The sequence below is a fragment of the Opisthocomus hoazin genome, chromosome Z, assembly GCF_030867145.1.
Source record: "Opisthocomus hoazin isolate bOpiHoa1 chromosome Z, bOpiHoa1.hap1, whole genome shotgun sequence".
Taxonomy (NCBI): Eukaryota; Metazoa; Chordata; class Aves; order Opisthocomiformes; family Opisthocomidae; genus Opisthocomus; species Opisthocomus hoazin.
Genome location: NC_134454.1, coordinates 23,997,341 through 24,020,024, shown reverse-complemented (window position 1 = coordinate 24,020,024; position 22,684 = coordinate 23,997,341). Strand labels below are relative to the sequence as shown.

General features: G+C 40.8%; 1 protein-coding gene across 3 annotated transcripts in view; it reads left to right on the top strand.

Moving 5' to 3' along the window:
* Positions 1 to 22,684, top strand: part of TTC39B (tetratricopeptide repeat domain 39B) — a 76,196-nt gene that overhangs the window by 8,764 nt on the left and 44,748 nt on the right. For 2 of the 3 annotated variants that reach the window (XM_075411575.1, XM_075411576.1), the window contains exon 2: positions 14,579 to 14,613. In XM_075411575.1, the coding sequence (XP_075267690.1) occupies positions 14,579 to 14,613 (35 nt within the window). Of the gene's footprint in view, positions 1 to 14,578; positions 14,614 to 16,691; positions 16,751 to 22,684 lie in introns of those variants that run through there. The other variant, XM_075411579.1, reaches the window with a different exon arrangement.

The following is a 22,684-nucleotide window of genomic DNA, read 5'->3' as shown; positions in this document are numbered from 1 at the left end:
TTCTGTAGTTCTGCACCTTGTGTAATGGGTTTGGCTTTTCTGTCTTTGTGTCTCTGGGTGCTGACGGGAGGAAGAGGTTCAGTGCTTCAGGCTGGACCGTGTGAACCTGTGGGATTTCCCTTTGCACAGTGCGGGTCGTGATGGCCAGTTCACCGTCGTGATAGCCGGTTCACTGGACACTTGCAGGAGAAGGAGGGAGTGTGTGTGTGAGCAGTTGGTTGGAGGCATTGACATACTGTAACTTTACATTTGTCGTAAATATTCCTGAGGCAGAGGAAGTGACAAATCTGGTAACAACTGTGTTTACTCTGTCCTTGTTATTACGCTTGAGCTACAACTTCCAAAGGTTGTATATTCCTCCTGACATCAGTAAGCACTGCGGGGAGCATGCATGGTGGTGGGAGTGGGGGAACAGCACCTTTCTGATAAGCTTCAACGTGTGAGTAAATGCTACGACTTCCGTGTGGGGCGAGGCGTGCTGTGTTCAGTGCGCCTGCGTCGTGCATTCGGTCTCTCTTGCCTGGATCCTGCAGTTGTCCTGCAGTGCCTGAGGAAATACCACACTCCCCTTGGGGATGGACTGGGTGAAGAATTAGAGTAGGGGGAGTCTTGACCGAAGAAGGAAAGCCTCAGACACTTGACACATTAACAAAACTTAAGGGGGACGTTAATAGATTAACTCTTACTTCACATTAATGGAGTTTGAAGGTGCGTGTTACTTGTGATGTTTTTTAGGTAAGGTTATTCTTCAGGTGACAATGTGTTCTATTAGTGCTTGCCTGTAAGTAGCCTAGGAAGAACTAACACTTTAGCTCACTGCCTGGTGAAGTCAAGATCTGATTCTGTTTAGTGTAATTTAATGTGACATTATATTTTTGTGTTAGGCGTTTGTCCGTCTCGCTTTCTTTCTGGTGGAATACAACAAACTCTAGAACACCTGTATAAATCAGCTAATAATCAGGTAATTTTATACTAGTGATGAAGTTAAGTTGCTATGTCCTTAAGAGGGTGCTTTTCTATTAATGAAAGGAATCTGATTGTTTCCAGGAGATTTGGAAGGTGGCATGTCTCTGTCTTGCACTGGGGAAACAAGCTGTGCTCTGGACAAAAGTCATTGCTTTAATCCTATATTACACACACTTCTAACTGTAGATAGTGTTGACTTCTAAATCTCTGCTGTTTTATTATTGCAGTTAGTACTGCTGGTGGATCAGAAGATTTCCACAGAGACTTTCCAGGTCCGTAGTGAGAACAACATTATCGCAAATAGGGTTGTTGGAATTACTGTTGTTGCAGCAAGACTTTCTTTTAAAGGAAATGAACCAGTTAAGAAAAATCACTTCCACTGCTTTTCACTGTAAAATAGAACTTTGTGGTGCCAAATGTGCAGCAGCTGCTGTTGCATTCTGTACAAATGAGTGACCAGGTCTGTAGTCAAGAGGACATTTAACCTGAGGGAGACAGGGAGAGGTGAATACCCAAGAAGCTTGTATTAATATCTCCTTCATATTTTTCTTTTTTTGATTAGCTATAGGTGCTGAATGGTCTTTGATAGCAGGTAAACATGCTTGTTCCCCAGCTTGGGTTCATCTCTGCTAAGTATTAATGTCAGCAGTTCCAAGGTGGTGCTTCTGTGGTGAGACTTATTTAGGATTGTTGATTACATTGTAATTGGTAAGCATTCTGGAACACTGTCAAAATATCCCTGTGGGGGAACTGTAATTCCTAACAGGTGATGCTTTTGTCTGGATAGGTCTGTAGTAAGTGCACGGTGAACCTGTTGCGTAATGAGGATTTTTCTTGGTGGCTTTAGAAATCTATGGAAGCAGCAAGCATCAAGCATCTTTATTTGAAATTGCGTAGTAAAGTTCAGGAAAACACAGTGTGTTCTTCCTTTTAGCTATTTATGTTTTACATTTTTTCCTTTACTGCAAAGTGGTCTCCACTGTGTCTGCTCCTTTCTTAGGCTGCTTCAGGACTGATTCTCAATTTGTAGTTGCAGCTTGACTTGCACTGTGCCTTTCTGTTTGATCTATTCTGATATGTGCAAGATTCTTCTTTTTTTAAAAAATGACAAAATTGTGTGAATTTGTGTGGGTTTTTTTTTTTTTGTCTTCAGCGTGGTGCATTGCGTGATAAAATCAGGTGTGTTGTGAGGTGAGGACGGAGAGACTGGAACTGAAGTTTGGCTGCTTCCTGGTGAAAGCTACCTGTGCTTAACATTAACTTCATAGTGGAATTAGAGACCTCATCAAAGCTTGGAAACTATTGTGTGCTAACAAGAGATCTTTGCTGGAGAAGAGCTTGGAGATTTAGTGAATGCATTTAACTGTCAACTGCGCATACTTTTTTAATGTCGTTTTTTTTGTAACAAAACACCACCAAACAGAGACAAACCTCTTACTCCTGGGACTGACAGAACTGGATGCCAGCTCTTGTAATGATGAGAAGTATTATTAGTAGTTCTGGTACACTTTTGACAATTTTCTGTGATGACAAACTGATGGAAAGCACTGATGTTCCTGTTGCTTGCACTTTCATAGGTGACCGTTTCTCTTCATGGTACGAGTACAGTTGATGTTATACTTCAGAGACCTCACATTCTATTCAAGTGTACTACTGGTGTATCATGACACTATGATAAAACTGCAAGCTTATTGTTATTTAAAAAGACATTGTCTTGAGTCCTTTTTTTTTAAACTGCTTCCAGTTGTACCAAATGACAAGCAACAGTAATGGAACCTGTCTGTGAAGTACGTGAATGCTCTAGCAACAGCACTCACTTGTGCTGATCATGCAGTCCTTTTTTTCACAGTGGATTTCAGTATAGCTGTGTGCTTTTTTCTTTTAACCTATAAAACACATCGTGGTGTGAATGAGATGAGGAAGTCTGTGCAAGCATGACAACCGAAGTTGCATTTAAATGAGATCTTTAGAAAGCCTCCTTGTAGAATCTATGAAATTCTTCATGATGGATAAGACAGTGATTGTCCTGAAAAAAATTATGCTAGAAGAGTTCAAAAGCCTACAGCAATGGCATCAAGCATTACACCATCAAGGTATAGCTGATATCCTTTCATCTAGTGAAAGGGATGGCACTTGTTTCTCTTTTGAGCACTAGAATTGTGAGAAAATCGGTGACTGATTATTTGTTATGACAGCTAGGTATTTTGGAAAGATGGTCTTCAATTCTGGATAACTCTCAAGTTGATTTATGGCTCTTACAAAATGATACAAATTTTTTTTTTTTGATGCAGTCTGTAGAGTCTTTTTGACTTCCCACACTTGTTTATTAGAAAATTAAGCAACATGCATGTTTCCACATTGCTTGAAGGGAAGAGCTATTCTTACTTCTCTCTTCTACCACGTGTTTTGACTGGTGGCTTAAAACCTTTGAAATGGTCTTGATTTACAGTTAGTTTCAGCATTAGATGTTTGTGTTTGCTACCTTTTCAGTGCATTTTGTTTTACCTCCTAATTCCTCAGCCCCCTGGTCCTAAGTACTGGTTGGTTGTCGTTTTTGCTCCCTCTAATGTTGATCATCTGGGTCAACAGCTCAGTTTGGTTGCAGCTAACAGCACTCTCACTAAAAAAGTATGTTCAGGGAGGGGTAATTTCTACATCTTTGGTTGTGAATAAACCTGTTCTTCACGTGTAAGGATTTCATATTTTTGAGAAGTTGGTTTAGTAGTGAATACTTACTAATGAAGAAGTGTAGCAGGGCAAAAATAGAAATTATAGCATTTGAATATGAAAGAAACAGCAATGGAAAACATTTTTACTCTCCATAAAATAACTGCTTTTGCCAGACGGTTCAATCACAGGTCATGATGGCAACATATCTAATGTGGAAGCAGGAAGAGGGTAAAGTTAATGAAATACTGTTCTTTTGCATCCAAGGCCACTTGTATGGAACAAGTGATTTAAGGCATTTGTTTTCTTTCTCATTCACTTCTCACTGCTTTTTCTGTTTATGGAGAATCAGTTTCAGTCAGCAAACTGAAAATCTTTCGACAGTGGATTAGATACTTTGCTACATTGGCTGTTTTCTCTTCCAATTCTGTTATGTGGGGTTCTTTTTTAAATTGTGAGTGTCCCACTGTAACATAATGCATAAGGCAGTCTAGACAGAAGCTCTCAGGTTTTGTCTCATCATACACATCAGGAACAGTGAAATATGGGAATGAAGATGGGAAGGTTAGATGAGACTACTGAACCTATCTACCCTCATGAGAGGGTGTTATGGTTTAGCCTGGATAAAAGCCGCTCCATCGCTGCTCCTCCACAACTGGACAGGGGAGAGGAAATACGGTGGAAGGCTCATGGGTCGAGACAAGGACAGGGAGCGATCACTCACCAATTACCGTCACAAACAAAACAGACTGAACTTGGGGAGAAAAAAAGAGTTTAATTTATCACCAATCAAATCAGAGTAGGATGATGAGAAATAAAACTGTATCTTAAAACACCTTCCCCCCATCCCCCCCCTTTTTCCTAGGCGCAGCTTCACTTCCCCTTTCTCTCCCTCCCCCCCCCAAGCAGCGCAGGTGGACAGGCAGTGGAGGTTGCAGTCAGTTCATCAGGTGTTGTCTCTGCTGCTCCTTGCTCCTCAGGAGGAGGACTCCTCGCACTCTTCCGCTGCTCCAGCATGAGGTCCCTCCCATGGGAGACAGTTCTCTACAAATTTCCCCAACTTGAGTCCTTCCCACAGGCTGCAGCTCTTCATGAACTCCCCCAGTGTGGGTCCCTCCCATGGGATGCAGCCCTTCAGGAACAGGCTGCTCCAGCTTGAGTCCCCCATGGGGTCACAAGCCCTGCCAGCAAACCTACTCCAGCGTGGGCTCCTCTCTCCACGGGTCTGCAGGTCCTGCCAGGAGCCTGCTCCAGCATGGGCTGCCCACAAGGTCACAGCCTCCTTCGGGCATCCACCTGCTCCAGCGTGGGGTCCTCCCCTGGCTGCAGGTGGATATCTGCTCCATCGTGGGCCTCCGTGGACTGCAGGAGGACAGCCTGCCTCACCATGGTCTTCATCAAGGGCTGCAGGGGAATGTCTGCTCCAGTGTCTCGAACGCCTCCCCCCCTCCTTCTTCACTGACCTTGGTGTCTGCAGAGTTATTTCTCTCAAATATTTTCACTCCTCTGTCTCGACTGATGTTCCACAGCACGTTTTTCCCCTTCTTAAATATGTTATCCCAGAGGCACTACCGTCGCTGATCGGCTCGGCGTTGGCCAGCAGCTGGTCTGTCTTAGAGCTGGCTGGCACTGGCTCTGTCAGACATGGGGAAAACTTCTGGCATCTTCTCAGAGAAGCCATCCCTGTAGCCCCCCTGCTACCAAAACCTTGCCACAGAAGCCCACAACAGAGGGGAAGAATCGGGATTCTCCAGCTCCACAAAGAGCACAGGTGTGTTGTAGTCTGGCATTTGTCAACTGAATCTTCCAACCATGTTTTTCTTTCCTCTTCACGGTAAATTTTATTTGGTAGGTTGAGTTGACTCAGATCAGTGCAAACAGGCACCTTACCTGATTATGCACTAGGGTCGTATCTCTTGAAGTGATAGCATTTTGTTAGCAGCAAACTGTCTAGTGATCCTTTGTCTAGACTGAGCTAAAGTTTCTGTGAAGGTTAGCCAGCCTTGGAAAGTTAAACTTGGTGAGAGATGACCAGTTCTGAACTAGAATGGGCGAAATGTCACCAGCTGTGAAATACTAACTGCCAGAATCGAGACGACCAAGCTTCTTGCTTTGAGTTGCAAGGAGGCTAGTGACTTTCAAGTTGCTCGAGCCTTGGCTGAGTACAAGAAAGTTAAGAGGGTAAAACTTCTACCTAATGACTTACTTTCAGTTGGTGTCTGCAAGTACCCTCTGCTTGGATCTCTGAAACCTATCATTATGTCTTTACCTCTTCTACTGAATGAAAAAAAATTAATTGAATAGTCTATCTGGAAGCTGATAGAAGTTTGCTAAACATTTATTGCTAATCCAGATGACTGGGAGCAGGAAAGTCTTCAGCAGCGGTGGTATCTCATCCATGCTGTGTCCAGAAAATACAGACGTACCTAGTACTTACTGGTTATGATTATGTGTCAGAAGAATTACGTCTGGAAAGACGTAATAAGGGTCTTACCAACTTTGTAGACATAATAAACAGCATACTACAGTTCATTTTGACTCTAGGGGATTTTATATAATTTCTCTGAAATGGTTGAATGGTGACACTGAAGATTTTGTAAAAACTTTAATGAGCTTGACACAGAGTTCTTGCAAGACTCGGAGGCATGTCTGCTGCGAGAAGAATTAATTTGATTGAATAATCTTTCTTATAGCTAGAGAGGATGCTCTTCCAGTGTCTTCCCGTGTGTAGTGTCTGTTTTGAGAAGAACGGTTGTGTTTTGTCTCTACCTTCTCAGTCTCCTTAGTCGCTTTCACGTTTTTCTCGTCTCAAATCACTCTTCCTACAGCATGAAAAGGAAGATGTCAAGGTGCATCAGTTTGCCTTTCAGTTTAGAAGTGCTTGGCAATCAGTTTTGTCCAATGAAATTGATGAAGAATAGTGACATAGACAGTCTCTGTGGAGATTTTCAGTGAGGAGCACACTTTAGTGCTTTTGTACTTGGCTGGGAGTTCCCAGCTGAGTGTGGTTGGTTTGCTTTGTTGTGTGGGTTTTTTTTTCGTTTTATGTTGTTGTTTTTTTTTCTGGTGCCACTCACAAACAAGTGTAAGCCTACATGATACTCCTTTGGACTCCGGGGTCTCTGAGGGGGGGGGTGTGTGTGAGACCGACAGGAAAGATGGTCAACTAATTTAAAAATGAAGAAAAAAGCTTTATTGCAGCAATGAAGTTCCATGCTGCTACCCTATTCCTCTGCCTTGGAAGTGCTCTTTGTGGAAAAATAACTGCAGGTCAAATAGCAGGAAAGCGCCAATGTAAACAGTAAGGGAAGCCAGCTTTGTGTTCAGCCCACTTTACTGAAACTGTACTCTTGCTTTTATGTGCAAAATGTCTGATATAAATCTGGACATGAATAACTGTTGGCAGCAGTCATTTGCATGTCAATTAAAGTGAAGTATATTGTCATCCTTTACTTGCTGAGTGTGTAACTGAGTCTGCTTATTTCTGCTTTTTGGTGATGACGGAGAGGTGTCGTTTAAAACAGCACAAGCTCAGCCAGTTGTGTTAAGAACAAGTGATACTGATGTCAGAGTACTGATTATTTATACAATACTTTATAAGTATTATATAAATCTTAATAAATGTTTTAAGACTTAATTTTCATGTATCTTCTGGTAATTTTGGGGTGACAAGCTGCACTGAAAGGCCACTGCTTTCCAGACTGTAATGGAGAAACCTTTGTTCTTGTGGGTACTTACATCTAATTTTTAAGCTAAATGACACTGAAGTTTGTTTGGATTGCCAACTGTTCAGTAACTCTTTAATTAATCAAATTTCTAATAAGCCTGGGTTCTACATTACCCACTCTTGTTTTCTTGTTGGGTGTGTGGGTTTTGTGGGTTTTTTTTGGTTTGTGTTTTTTTTTTTTTTTTTTGTTTGTTTGTTTTTTAAAATAAATCATGACCCCCAACCAAGTCACACACATTAGTAAAGGTCTTGAATGTGGTGTACTGTTCTATGTGGATGAGATTGAAAAATTAAGTCTGAACTTGATCTTTGGCTTCTGACAGCTGAGGTTCTTCATCTGCAGTGGAAACCTTCTAACAAAACACAGCTCCTCCAAAACAGCCACTGATCAGTCCACTCAGCTCTCTGGAAAAACATTGATATTTTATGCAAACATTATTGAGAAAAGTTTTTTAAAAGCAAATGGGTTATATTTATAGTTCAAACCAATAAGTTTGAAATAATATGTAAGCGTAAGAATGTGTTTGTTTTTTTTCCTTTAGAGAAATGAATTTCATTTTTTAGTTTTTGTCTACAAATTGGTTGTACCAAGTAGAACAGAACTCGTGCATTTTGGTTCGGTTCTTGTTGCCTCAAGACTACTACTTTCTCTGGGAAGGAGAAGTCGTTTTCTTCTTTTGTAACAGCTACATCATCTCCTCCTTTGAACAGAATGGTTTTAATGTGTTTCTGTTTCTAGGCTACAAATCATGAGCACCCGGATCCAGTGTCACAGCGGCAAATTAAGTGTGTGTGTGTGACAGAGAAGCAGGATTGGGGATGTCTTCTCCCTCCGCTCCCCCAAGTTGTTCCTCTGCCAAGACAACGTCAAAATGCCTTTTCTCTCATACATTGGGTTTTTTGACAATAAGCATTAAGATGTAGTTTAATTCCCAGGCTATTTTTTTTTTTCTGCTGGTTTGTAAAGTGGGCTGTTCTTTTCAGTAAGAAATGACTGTGTCAAGTCTAATGAAGTGGTAGCTAAAAAGTTGCAATTTTTAAGCCCTGTATAGTGCAAAGTACTCTCAGTTCTGATGAAGTATTAGGAGGTGAAAAGCATCTATGTTTTTGAAGTGAGAAGAAATCCAAATGTTATTTGGGTCATCAAAATGCTAATTCTTTGCATCGATACTCTCTGAAATAGCTCAAGGTAACCCGTTAGCTTCTGGCTCCTGCTGTGATGCTGGGAATTACTTCCTCTCTTAACATGTGGAAGAATATGCAGTCCTTTGTAATGTTTTCTCATGCCACTGGCCATTTAAGCAACAGTTGAATTCTGTCCTTATGTGACACAATCATCCGACTGTTAGTACGCAGGAAAGGTGTCCATGACAGATTACGTTTCATAGGTCAAGTTCTCAGAATTGCTTTTCTTTTTTTAGTTTGTGCAGCATCCATCTGAAGTTTGTAGATGTGTTACCCTACTTCGCTTACTGTAGATGAATCAAAAAGCCCAGTTTCCTTAGCTGAATGTATTTATTTTTAACTGAGCAGTATTACAAGCTGAACTTTCACAACTTTAGACCAGTGAGCTTGCACTGTTGTTCGTCTCCGTCATTCTTTTTTTGTGAAGTAGTCATCTCTGATATTTGATGCTTCAGCGGAGTGGTTGGGGGATGGGGGCAGGTGTTGATTAAAGCAGGAAGATCAAACCCATGTAATCTATGAAGAAGATATGTTATAGGAGAATAAGCGTACTTTTGCTGGGAAAGAGCAATATTCAGAAACTACTTAAAAGGGAGCCTGTACGTGCATTCTGATTTTGATTCTATGAAAGGGATTCTGACAGTAAATTTGATGACATAAAAGCATCTTTGGCTCAAGTCATACCTTACGAGTTGATTTGAACAAATTCTCCATAGAATAATGCCAGAACTACAGATAATTGCTCCCCGTGTAACAAAAGCCATTGTTTCATGAAACTTGGCTGGTGTTAGACCTAGTAGTTTGTGCTTAGCTGAACTGTGATGTCGTGTGCTTTTCAGACTCTTCATTTGGAGACGCAAAAGACAGTGTCCCCGGTTGTTCTTGCCAGTGCACTCCAGTAGTTAGCACTCTGCCTGAAAAGTGTGAATCTGATGCAGCAGAAAAAAGGCACGATGAAAAATAATGTTTACAAGGAACCAAAGAGGTTTTGCCTGGTACAATTTTAGTGTCTGTGAGTTTGTTTATGTGAACCGGAGACCATAAGTACTGCTGCCATCTTGCATATGGCGAATCAAAAAGGTTGAACTTTTGAGTAGCTCTTACAAGAAGTCATGTGTCCCACCTCTTGAACTGTTTCCTGGGATATTTTCTGTTATCTTGGGTATTTATTAACATTCAAGAAGGCTGAACTCTAAGGAATTACAAAGGTTTGTATTTTTCATCCTCTTGGTTTCTGTTTTCTGCTGTTTGCAGATTAATTTAAGGATCACATTAAGAGAAGGAATTAATATTCAGTTTCTTGTCAAAATTACCTTTCAGTCTTAGGATTGTTGCTTACCATAATACAGCCTCAACCTGTGGGTATGATTCATTGATTTTTACATATGCATCACCTCATTTGAGACTGACTTAGTCAATGATCCCAGTCACTTAAAGGGAGTGGGTTTTTTGTTGTGCTGATTTGTGTTCCGCTAATTATTTATGGCTGAAAACTTCGTTAGCATTATGTTAATTTCAAGAGTATTGATTAAAAATTGTATTCAACAGAAAGAAGCCTTGGAGAAACTTTGTTAGAAACAATTTAATTATGGTCTTCCACTGACAACTGCTTTTCCACTTGTTTACGCTGCCAATTCTTAAAATAATGTATGTTTTATCAGATACCTCTTAAACTAGATCAGAGTAGCATGTAAAAAAAGGGCTTGTCCAGTCCAAATTGTTTGTCTTTGTAGTTCATTCAACCTAGAGAGGTTTTTTATGTAGTCTCAAATTGCCATTTTCTTCAAACCATGTTGACTCTGCTCTAGTTCTTTATTAATTAAATATAATTTTTGTATGTTTTTTTGGTGATTTTTTTTGTTTTGGTGTATTTTCCTGAGATAGATGTGGCGTTAACCAGTTTACAGTAACTGAGGTCTTTCAGTTACTTGCTGCTTGCTGTGATGGCAGCTCTGGGCTACTCTAGCAGTTGTTTGGCTAAAGTCAGCTGTGCTCCCATGTAGCTGCACATCTGGGAATCTTGCTAATTTCGTTGCTGTTTACTCAGGAGATTTTCCAGCCTCTGCTAGCAGATCTCAGTTCAGTCAAGTGCACCACGTGGAGAGATGGTGTATTGTCATTCTGTGTTCTTGAGTAATATTTTCTCAAGTCCTGCGAGATGAATTCCCATACAGAATGGTAATTTTCATGTTAACACAGTGCAAGGTGTGTTAACCTTCCTGTTGGACTGAGAAATTCTAGACCTCTCCGTAAAGTCTCCTTCTCTTTATGTAGGACCGAGCCACTGGCTTCCGAACGGGTGATGGTGTAGGCGTGGGGCACGCGGGCCATCACAGCTGTTGGCAGAGGCTGGGTTTGCTGTGTATCACTTTCACCAAGCCATGTTTTTTTTTTTTTTTTTTGTTTTTGAGGAGGATGGTATAGAGCTGAATTACAGAAGACAAAAGGGAACAAGAATAGTTACATGTACCCATACTTCAATAGAAATTTGGACAAAACTGTCAGGACTAAAAGCATGTCAAAGTGCATGTGTTTGCTAAATACATAACTCTCTTCATAGATTCCCGTGCTTTGCCATATCTTAGTATGTGGGCTTTCCAGGGAGGGGAGTTGGTGTTAAGTTTATGGTTCTTCAAATCTTCCCTTAAAAATATGCTCTATTTAGTACCTGCAAAATAAAGTTGCAACTAGGCAGGTAAATGTGGTATAGCAGCAGTATTTAATTCTGGCTAGTATTGTTTCACTATTATCTTATGTGTTCTCATTTGTCTGTTGAATCAGTGTGCAGCCTTATTAATGCTATCTTAATATTTTTGAGATGAGGCGCTTCTTTTTTTTCTCTCCCCTTCCCCAATCTGATACGGACTCTAAATCATGGCTACAGTTCCTAGATATTACTGGACTTCGTTTTCTGAAGTTATTGTGAGTGAGGAGAATCTAGATGGCTAGTGCCTTACTCAGTAAAGATATCTTTTCATAGATGTGGATTTTAAAGGAATAGTGATCCTTTTCTTTAAATTAAAAACCCTTTTCTTTAAAGAAAAGGGAAGTTCACTTTTGATGCTAGGATTTCTGTAATAATCAAGGCAAGTGATTTCTTCCAGTCTATTAGAACAAAAGTACAGTCACTTATAAACGTCCTATGGTAGTTTAAAGGTCTCATTGCACACTGTTTTTCATGAGGCTTTATAGGTGAATTGTGATCTGCTGCGAATGGTTTCTGCTCTCATTGCTAAAGAGTGTAGGAACTCTGGTCAGGTTTTCTGCATTAAGACTCTGTGTCCATTTATGTCTCTGCCCGACTTTCTTGGATTTGGAAAACACGAGTATCTCTTAGTTGTGTAAACGTAATTCTTTTCAAAGCTGATCACATCTTGAAAATAATGTGTGAAAAAAAAGACGTGAAATAAAAAGATGAAATTCAAGGAAAAGTCATTTTGAGATAGCTTTATTTTTTCAAATCTTGTGCTGATTCCCCCCCCCCCCCCCCCCCCCAGTTTGTGGAAGAGTCTGAATCAGTTTTTGTCATGCCATCTAGTGGCAGTTTTATTTACCTTCACGTGTTTTAAATTTTTGGATTGATGTGTTCTCTGGAAAAAGTGCTATAAAAATCTGTGGATTGCAGCATTAGCCAACTTTATGTACTGAGAGACATGGTTGTTAAACTGTTTCTCCTGGTACTGACTTAGATGTTAATGTATTTCTTTTTCGGAGTAGAATATCTGAAGAAAAAAGTGTGTTGCCCTTTTTGTGGATTTAACTGCAGTTTGCATTTCCTGAAGACTTCTGCTGCATATGTGTGGCTGTTAGAAGGACATAAAGGAGTGGGAGCTTTGGGACTTGCTGCAGCATGGACCTGGGTCAGGTGAAGGAAATAAGTGAAGGACTGTGTTAACCTCAGTGTCTGTCAAGTCTCTCCAGCCATGTAAATAAAGGAAATTGTATTCCTGTGCTGACACTGCTGAAGCGTAGAAGTCACAAATATGGCTGATGTTAGTTGCACATAACTTTAGGTTTGAAGGAATTTGTGTTCAGCCTGTTGTCAAAGCTAAGTGAAACTATTTATCTGGAATGAAGTAATCTGCTTTGCTGTAGACTGAAATGAACAAGCACCTCTGGAAACTGAGTTACAGCATTTCAGCTGCATCAGTTGCAAGACCTTATCACCTTGTTCCAGTATTTACCAGGTGGCTACAAAGAAGATGGAGACCCACTTTTTACAAGAGTCAGATGGAAAAGATGAGGGGTAATGGGTTAAGTTACTTCTGGGGACACTTCAGTTGCACACAAGAAGAAAACTTTTGACAATGGGAACAATCAGCCATTGGAATAATCTCACCCGGGAAGTGGTGGATTCCCCAACATTGGACAATTTTAAGTCGGCTGGACAGGGTGCTGGGCCATCTTGTCTAGACAGCGCTTTTACCAAGAAAGGTTGGACCAGATGATGCTTGATGTCCCTTCCAACCTGATATTCTATGGTATCTCCCCTTTTCTTCATGTACATAGCTACTGCTCTCAGGTTTGAAAGAGCAGGGAAGAGGATCACAGATACTTTTACATCTTGGTGTAAACTTCTGATTGTTACTGTTCTTTAAGTACCTGACAATTAAAAGTACCTTGACTTTTGCTTGTCAAGTTTGTTCTCATAGGAAGAATGGAGGTGTGCTCAGAATTTGTTTCTTTTATTAGTGTTGATTTTAGTTTGAAAGCTTTTTTAAAAGGTTTGATGCAAGCACTGTAGTGCTTGTGTCATTGGTTGTACGTACACTGAGAATGCTGTGTGAGATTTGTATTACCTTCCTCCTTTGTACACCAAGTCAGTATTATTCCTGGCATATGTTAAAAATTGGAACAGTCTGTTCCATCATGCTTCTGGTTCTTCTGATGGAAAGAGCAGAAAGGACAGTCATGAATAGCAAATAGTTTCTATTTGAGGAGTGACTGAGTAAGGTAGCAGTCTTTGGCTTGGAAAAGAATGATTTGGGCCATATAACAAAAGTTTTCAAAATCCTAAGTGTCGAGGAAAGAGCAAGTAGGAATTTATTCTTCACTGTCTTTAAATTCAAAAGCTAGGGACTGTTAAACAAAGGTGGTAGGAGCCAGGTTCAAGTAGAAATCATTACTTTGCACAAAATGGGTGGCAGACTTGTGAAATTCCGTAAGAAGGTTATGACCTCATGAATAAAATGAAGTGTAGATGGGATCAAGGAGTGACTGGACCAGTACTTGGAACAGAGATCTGCTGAAAATTGCCAGATGGAAAAACCACACCAAGGCCTGGAATTCCCTGAGTTCCCACAGGCTGGGAAGTGTGGGGTGGAGATAAGGATGTAGGAGGGACGGCTGTTTGCGTTATCTCTGCTGCATGCTTCTGCAGACCCATTTTGGAAACTGGATTGAGAAGTAATGACCCTTGATCTGAACCACTGTGACCACTTTTACATTTGTGCATCTTCCTTTATTTTCATGTGAAATTTGAGCCTAGATGGAAAGGAGTTTGAATCTAGGTGGAAAGAGACATCCTCCGGGTGTCTGGACCAAGCTGTTCACACAACAGCTACTGATGTGTGAGCTGGCTGTATATGCACGCCATTTATAACGTGTCCTGGACCCTGTGTATATACTCTCGCCATCTTACATATCAGCTATGCTTAGAACGCTTAGTTTATTTTTTTATTAATGTGTAGAGATACTGGTAAGCATCCTAGATACATCAAATGCTCTGCACAAGCTCCTGAGGCAGAAGTCTGTATTGCCTGCTGTGATGGTGGAAGTTTGGGAGTCTGGAAAGGAAGAGATCTTTGGTTTAACTTAGATATAGTCTGGTGTAGGAGGCCCACAGGAAATGTATCTGTCTGGGTAATGATTTGCACTGAAAGCATGACAAAAAGCCAGTAGAGTGAATATTCTGAGGATTACTGTATGTTGGCAGAATTGAGTGCTATCTGGTAATGGTAACTTTCTCTTACATTACCGAAAGAGTTCCAAAACACATGTACGTTTGATTGAAACATTTTTTTTCTTTTGCAGGAAAATTTTGAAGATGCCTTTGAAAACATCCCCGTGTAAGTAGAATTTTTTTAAATGCGTACATTTTAATTGGAACTACTTATATAGCAATTAAATACTGCATGCACACTGTTCCAGGGAAGCATTGTTTTACGTACACTGACTACATTCACATTTTCTGGAACAGTTAAGGTCCCCAAGAGTTGGGAAATGGAAGTGTGATTAGGTTGATATATGTGATGAAGTATTTGTCAACAAACTCGTAAGTTGTGAAGAATTAAAAATAGAAAATTTAGTAAGCTTTAGTTACATACTGATGGCTCTAGATGCTTCTGCATGGTGAAGTTGAGAAACTTCAGCATTAGTGGAAAAACTTTGGATCACACATTATGCAAGACCATCTAAGCAAGACTTTCAGACAGAAATTGCTATATGTCATAATATGCTGCTGCACAGATTTTTTTTTTTTTCCTGATGAAGTGAGATATAGCCACTTCTTTGCCATTAGATTTTGTACTGAAGCAACATGTTACATAAACTGTGATGGAAACAGGTGGTGCTGTGTGCTGTTTGCTGTTCATAAGTCGTTTTAGGTTTTTCTGTAGGATTTTATTGCATTTTCGTGCCATGAAGGACATAGGAGACTTCTAGTGATATCCTCAGATAGCTAAAACACTTCTAGACCTAGGAGCAGTAGCTTTGGGCTGAATTTAATTGCCAAAATTTCCGTGGCTTTGGCAAATTATACTTTACAGATTTGCCAGACCCTGTATTTGTATCTTACCTAGAGTAGTAAGGTCTGCTATCTATGTGAAACTGTAGTGGAAAAATTAAACATATGGCTTCCTGGCACTCGGAAGAAAGGAAATAAGCTGATGTATACATGTTGAGAACTTTTCATGTTAATGACTACTTTTTCTTCCTTTGACTCCCTAGCAGTTGCTGTGTGATCAGATAAGCTCTCTCTGGCCCTCACTTCCCTTGGCAGAGGGAAGAAAGTGACTCTAATATTTACTTTATGACAATATTCATCTAACATTCATTCCTTCTATGAGGAAGTTGTTTTGTTGTTTTCATTGATATCTGAGCTGGGCATGCATTTTCATTACTGGTGTTGCGGATCTTTGATTTGTTCTTCCTGAGTCTCTCTTCAGTGTTTGTAGTTGTTGTACAGAGATACTTCTTGTAGCAGTGTGGAAGTTAAACTGATGTTATGTTATTCTGGCTGGTATTGCTTCTGTCTGTAATAACCAGTACGTAGAAGAGTAAATATGGGATGATGGGGAGAATGTTAGTGGGATGGAAATCATGTTACTTAACGTCCCTAGTTGAACAGTTGTCCCTGTTGTTGCTGTCCTCATTGAGTGGCCAAAAACACTAGGCCTGTGCTGATAGATAGTTGGCTGATTCTCGTATATGTGTATTCTAAAACTAACTTTTCATATGTTCAGGTTTCACAGTCTTTTGGTTCAGCCTGTTTCAGTAATGTAAGACCAGCCACAGTTCTTGTTTGGGAGGGTCCTCCACAAGCCTAGGAGAAAGCACAGTATGAGTAACAGCATTCCATGAACTTCTTACTAATTTTTCTAAAATATAATGTGGTTATAATTAATCTGATTATTTCAATTTTTCATGTAGAAAATAAATACACAAATTATTTTTGTGTCTTAAGTACTGTTTTAGTTTGTGGAACAGTTACATCAAAAAAAACTCCCAAAGTGCATTATGTAAGATCCAGGAGAAAGGTGTTTAAAGACTGAAAATACCCTGCAAGATCTGAACTGGTGATTGCATATGTTAGACTGCTCTATATGTAGTAGAACTTGCATGGGTGGAAGAGGCAGTATCTATCAGCCTTTAGCAGCCTAACACATTGACCCGTGATGAAAGATGCAGTGTGTGCCAAGTGCTCTTTGCAGAGCCTGTCTCCTGTTTATTTGGTTAGTTGAGTATGTGAATGTAAGACAGCAGCTTTAACCTTGAAATAGTTTAGGCATTAACCTGTGTCTTCAGTGGCAGGCTACCAAACCAGTCAAAATCAATATCTCACTTTCTGTAATTGTCAGGAAAGTGTTTTATCTACTAAAATGCAGCTTATTTTAATGTTGTGTTGAATGTTCAGACTGATAAATGACTCCACAGGTCTTTCTCAGGTATTCCTGGTGGTAATTCCCAAAACAGATGGCTATCAAAGTAAGTACTGCAAAAGTGATATGCTTTACTATTAGTTGATCCAAAGGAAGAAAGTATTAAGCCTCTCAAACACTACAGAATGTATAAAACAAGAATGGGTATGTGAGTTTCTTAACATCAGACTCTGATGCTTTCATATTTTGAGTGTATATTTGAGTATTGTATTTTTTTTAAACTGACCTATAGTGTGAATAAAGGCACTAGTAGTATCCAAGGGAAAAAGAAGTTTTCTGTGCTTTTGTTCTGAAGTCTGTACCATTATTCCAACTTCCACAATATATATGTTTAGAAACTGCTGTGAAATTCTGTAGGTTTTTTTGATTGTAATACCGTATTCCCAATTTGGGAAGAAAACTTATAGCTCCGTATTCAGTGGTGTTGATCTTCATCTTGTCCAATTTGAATTATCTGGTTGCAGTCGGCTGGCAGAAGATACTAGGAATATGAGTCTGAACAGAACCATTCTTCCAAAATATTATGATTTTTTTAGTTTAGTTTCTTAGAAATTTTTATTCCTCTCTTGTAGTACAAATGGAAAATGGGATTTGGAGTGTGTCTGTATTAAAGGGCTACGAAAACTTGTGTTATGGGGGGGCCTTTGTTACTTTCACACAATGTTACTGGCCTTGAGTAGCTTTCAGCAAATGTTTCTTAGGTAGGGAGGTTGTTGTAGGCTTTGCTTAGTCAACTTTATAAAAGGTCTGTAAATTCTTAACCATTTTGAATATTAGGGGAAAAAGGGTATTTCTTACTAAGAAAGCTTTGCAAGATTCTCAGAAGCATTTATGACTGACAATGTCATCATCTTGCTAGAATTAAATGCTTCAATTATTAGTGGCTATGGTAAGTTTTGTGCACTTCTGTTGTTTTCTTCTATATTCCCTGTGTGCACTGTGGCTGTTAGAAGAATGTGCCAAGAGCACTGAGCTAGAATCATAGATTTATTTCATAGGGATTATTGTCTACACCTTCCCTCACCAGATGACTCAAGCTTTCCCTACACTTGTCCTCGTGACCTGCTTACCTCTCCTTTCTACCAGCTGCACCTGTGTCCTCCTTACTCCTGGGTGGTCAACAGGTAGCTTGATTTCTCAGCAGGCCAACAAAATAGAAAATTAAGTACTATACTGTAGCCTTTTCCTCAGTAGGTATACATTCAGGTATTTCTGCACGATCTAGATACTGGTTTTAATTGTCTCTTCAGTCCACTGCTTCTCTGTCAAATTTGGCTGGTTGAAACTGGCCAATAGGTTAAAATATTAAGAGCATGGGGATACATGAGTGGACAGTCCCCATAATGGTGTATGTTGTTTCCTTTGAAAATGAGGTTCATAGAGAGGTAATTCAGGAAGTGACTGTTTCAGCAATAAGCGTAGGGTAATCTCAGCTGGAATACTTGCTGCTGATGACTTGCTCTGTGTTTAGACATTGAGCTACTCTGCAGTTATGGAAACTATATAGTAATGTGTGTGTTCTTTTGTATCCGGGCAGGATTCTTCACTCGATTAGACTCTCTCTTTTGTCCAATTCTTCAGAAGGTACAGCTATTTTAAAAAAGTGCCTAAGGAACTGAAAAAAACCTTGGACTTTTTGTGGACGTCTTCAATCTTGCCTTCCTTGAAACTCTTTGGTTGTAGTTTTCAAATGGCTCTGGTCGTTTGCTGAAGGGGAAGCCTTTCTCAAATCTAGTGCCACACTGGTATTCTTGGCTTTTCCCTGTCTAGAATTAATGGTAGTTTTTTCTATTAATAATACAGTAGTAGAAGTTTGGAAACATTACTACATTGAAACAATGAATTACCAGAGGTTCAACCTTTAGGGAGACTGTATGTATTTTTTTTTTTTTTTTTATTTTGCTGTTGGTAACGTTCGTCTTAAAATTTTCCTATGTATCAATGTTTCAGTCTCTTTTATTTCAGATAAGAAAGTGGCATTGTTACAGCTCTCTGATATGCCTTGCATTGGTTTGACTGGCTCATTGCAGTTGGTTATGCCCAATTGAATTTAATTAAAATGGACCTATTTTATGGAGAGTTGTGTCTATATATAAATACTGTTGATGTTATAAGATCACAGCTGGTTCACATTCTGTCAGATCAGCTTGTTAGGTTAGAGGATTTGGAAAGAATGTGTGGGAATCAAGTCTTCATAGTGTTTCATACACCACTCTGTAATTCTTCGTGTAAAACATGTATGGAGTAACACTACTCTGTGTATTGGTCTAGTAATTGCTAGCAAATGGTTTTGCTAATCTAGCTTGGCTTTAACTAGCTCTATTTGCTAAATATTATTGCTTAACTGTAGATACCAGTGTAGATCTTAATAGGGTAAAATCCTTCCCTAAGTCTCTAGTGCTGGCTGTCATGTCTGAGGACAGGTCCAGTAGGAAATCAGTGTTTGCTCTGATTGTCTAAATGGCTTAGATTCTTTATCTAGACTCCTTTGTGATCTTCTGCTTATGGTGGCTAAGGTAGATATACACAGCAACTCCAAAACAGTTTTGGAATGAGCCCAAACGTGTGGAGGGACCATTAAATGCAGTTCGACTTGTAAATGCAGTTCTTGACTCACTGGTGCTGAAGCCAAACAAAGGCTGTTAACAGTAGGTTTGCTTAAAGCAAGCAGTAGCATTTCGCCTAGGCTCTCCTCTGTGAAGAGAGTCACGAAGTTTCCAAAGTACTGGCTTGGCAATAACTTTAGATACAGCATCATCAACCTTGCAAAGAGAATAGGCGGGCTGTAAGTGAAAGTAAATTTGCCATTCCAAGGTTGTGTTAACTCGGATTCAGATTGGCATGTTCTGTTGTGAAAGGAACTGTATAACTGGAGACAAATTACTTTTTCTGTTTCGGAAATTCAAGCCTCTGCCAAGAAGTTTTGTGGTGGTAAGCTACTCTTTACCAGATATTTCATCATGTTTCCAATGGAGTGTCTGCTTACTTTGAAGTTTTGGGCAAATCTGTTTCACGAGGTGACCGAGTGCTGTTACCTGCCAAGCATACACAGGTTCAAAAACATGCATGGAGGGAACAGATGTATGTGTGTTTTGTTCTTTTATTTAGTTCTTGTTAAAAATGCTTCATCAGTACCTGAATCTTACCATGGGATAATGACGCATTTTGGTTTCAGCCTTACTGAACAAGATAATTCTCATCTTCTATGACTTCTTTTCCTATGTATTTCTACTACCTTATTGTTTTCCCCTAAATTATTCAGAAATTCTTTTTGTGGAATGCAGAGATCCATGTTTTCTGTTGCCAGAGTGTAATTTTGTATATTATCTCTTCTTTGATTTTAGAAGAAGATTGAGAGGGTTGAGTTCTCGACAATTTTTAACCATCACCATGTTATGCCTAGCATGTACTGACCTTGTCACAGCTATTTTGATTTTTCGTATGTATTTTATCTTCTGAAGTTATCAATTTGTTAGGAACTGACCTGGGTTTGGCCAGGACAGGGTTAATTTTCACCGGACTCCAGGAAGGGGCACAGCCGGGGGGTGGGGGCTGACCCCACCTGGCCAAACAGAGCCCGGTATTCCATACCATGTGACGTCACGCTGGGTTCCGGTGGGGGGGGGCGGCGCGGCAGGAACGCACTCGCGGCTTGGGGGGGCGCAGTGCTGGTCCTGTTCGGGAGAGCGGCTGTCTGGGTCGTGCGGTTGGTTGTTGTGTTTTCTCTTTAGCTGTACCGTTGTTGTTGCTGTTCCCTCTGTTTGCTGTTCTGTTAAACTGCCCTTATCCCGACCCACCAGTTTCTGCCTCTTTCTTTTCATTCTCCTCCGCACGCCGGCGGGGGGAGGGGCGGCCGCGTGGCGCTTTTGTTGCCGGCGGCAGCCGAAACCAAGACAGAACTCATATGACATTTTAATGGTTTTATGTACTGTTCCTTAAAATGTCATATGTATGTGACAGGAGTAAGTTACTATCAAGTTGTTACGCTTTTCAGTGGTACTGGTTCCATGCAGTCTTTTTCTCTGAGGTAAAGGCAAGATGGTATTTTCAATTACCACCCCGTTATCAGAGGCTTATGGAAATTCATAACAACATTTAGAGTACCTGTAATTATGGTAGCTGCCTAGGTATGTTTACAGAAGCTGCTTTGTAGTTGTCTTCAGAAAGAAGCATAGCAGTCTGCCCGACTGCTGCAAACATTTCATATGCAGAGGAAGCCTTCATGTTGTGCTATTTGTGTAGAAATATCTGACGCCAGACCCTGAGTTATGGCATCAGTGGAAAGATAATGAGATCTCATTTAAACACATTTGAAAAATGAAATACTGAAAAGGTGGAAGCTAGATTTCTGTGGAAAAGCAGACAGGTGATTTTTGATGAATAATGGAATTCTTAGGATTTTCTATCTTTATCAATATCAACAGAAAGAGGCATATTTCATTGCTATATTATCATTCCTCTTTTGCATTTCCTTTTCCTACCCAAAGCTGGATACTGTTAATCCTTGATCCTACCAAAGCAGCTCTGTGTGGTATTACTGGGGTGATAGATTAAGGGCCAGAAGTGTTTAAGGAAGTTAGAGTAGGTTATCCTTGTAATCTCAGAAGTGTAGTTAAGATTTCAGTTGTACCTGCACATGTGTGTGTTTGGTCAGTGAATGAAATTGAACAGTTGAAGAAATGGCCCTAAGTTCAAATTTACATTCAGGGAGCCAAAAACTTTTATGGACGGTGCTTATCTCTGTAAGTTTGAACTCAAATTACAGAATCACAGAATGGTGGGGTTGGAAGGGACCTCTGTGGGTCATCTAGTCCAACTCCCGCTGCCGAAGCAGGGACTCTTACAGCAGGCTGCACAGGACCTTGTCCAGGCAAGTCTTGAATATCTCCAGAGAAGGAGACTCCACAACCTCCCTGGGCAACCTGTTCCAGGGCTCCGTCACCCTCAGAGTGAAGAAGTTCTTCATCATGTTCAGATGGAACTTCCTATGCTTCAGTTTGTGCCCATTGCCCCTTGTCCTGTCGCTGGGCACTACTGAAAAGAGTCTGGCCCCATCCTCCTGACACCCACCCTTCAGATATTTATAGGCATTTATAAGGTTCCCTCTCAGCCTTCTCTTCTCCAGGCTGAACAAGCCCAGCTCCCTCAGCCTTTCCTCATAGGAGAGATGCTCCAGTGCCCTCATCATCCTCGTAGCCCTCCGCTGGACTCTCTCCAGCAGCTCCTCATATTTCTTGAACTGGGGAGCCCAGAACTGGACAGAGTACTCCAGACGAGGCCTCACTAGGGCAGAGTAGAGGGGGAGGACAACCTCCCTTGACCTACTGGCCACACTTTTCTTAATACACCCCAGGATCCCATTGGCCTTCTTGGCAACGTGGGCACACTGCTGGCTCACAGTTAACTTGTCCACCAGCACACCCAGGTCCCTCTCTATAGAGCTGCTCTCCAGCAGGTCCACCCCAAGCCTGTACTGATGCATGGGGTTGTTCCTCCCCAGGTGCAGGACCCTGCACTTGCCCTTGTTGAACTTCATCAGCTTCCTCTCTGCCCAGCTCTCCAGCCTGTCCAGGTCACGCTGAATGGCAGCACAGCCTTCTGGTGTATCCACCACTCCTCCCAATTTTGTGTCATTAGCAAACTTGCTGAGGGTACACTCTAACTCTTCATCCAGGTCATTGATGAAGAAGTTAAACAAGACTGGTCCCAGTACTGACCCCTGGGGCACACCACTAGCTACAGGCCTCCAACTAGATTCTGCACCGCTGATGACAACCCTCTGAGTTCAGCCAGCTCTTAATCCACCCTTCTGTCCACTCATCCAGCCCACACTTCCTGAGCTTCTGTAGGAGGATGTTGTGGGAGACAGTGTCAAGAGCCTTGCCCAAGTCAAGGTAGACAACATCCACGGCTCTCCCTTCATCTACCCAGCCAGTCATGCCGTCGCAGAAAGCTATCAGATCGGTCAAGCATGATTTCC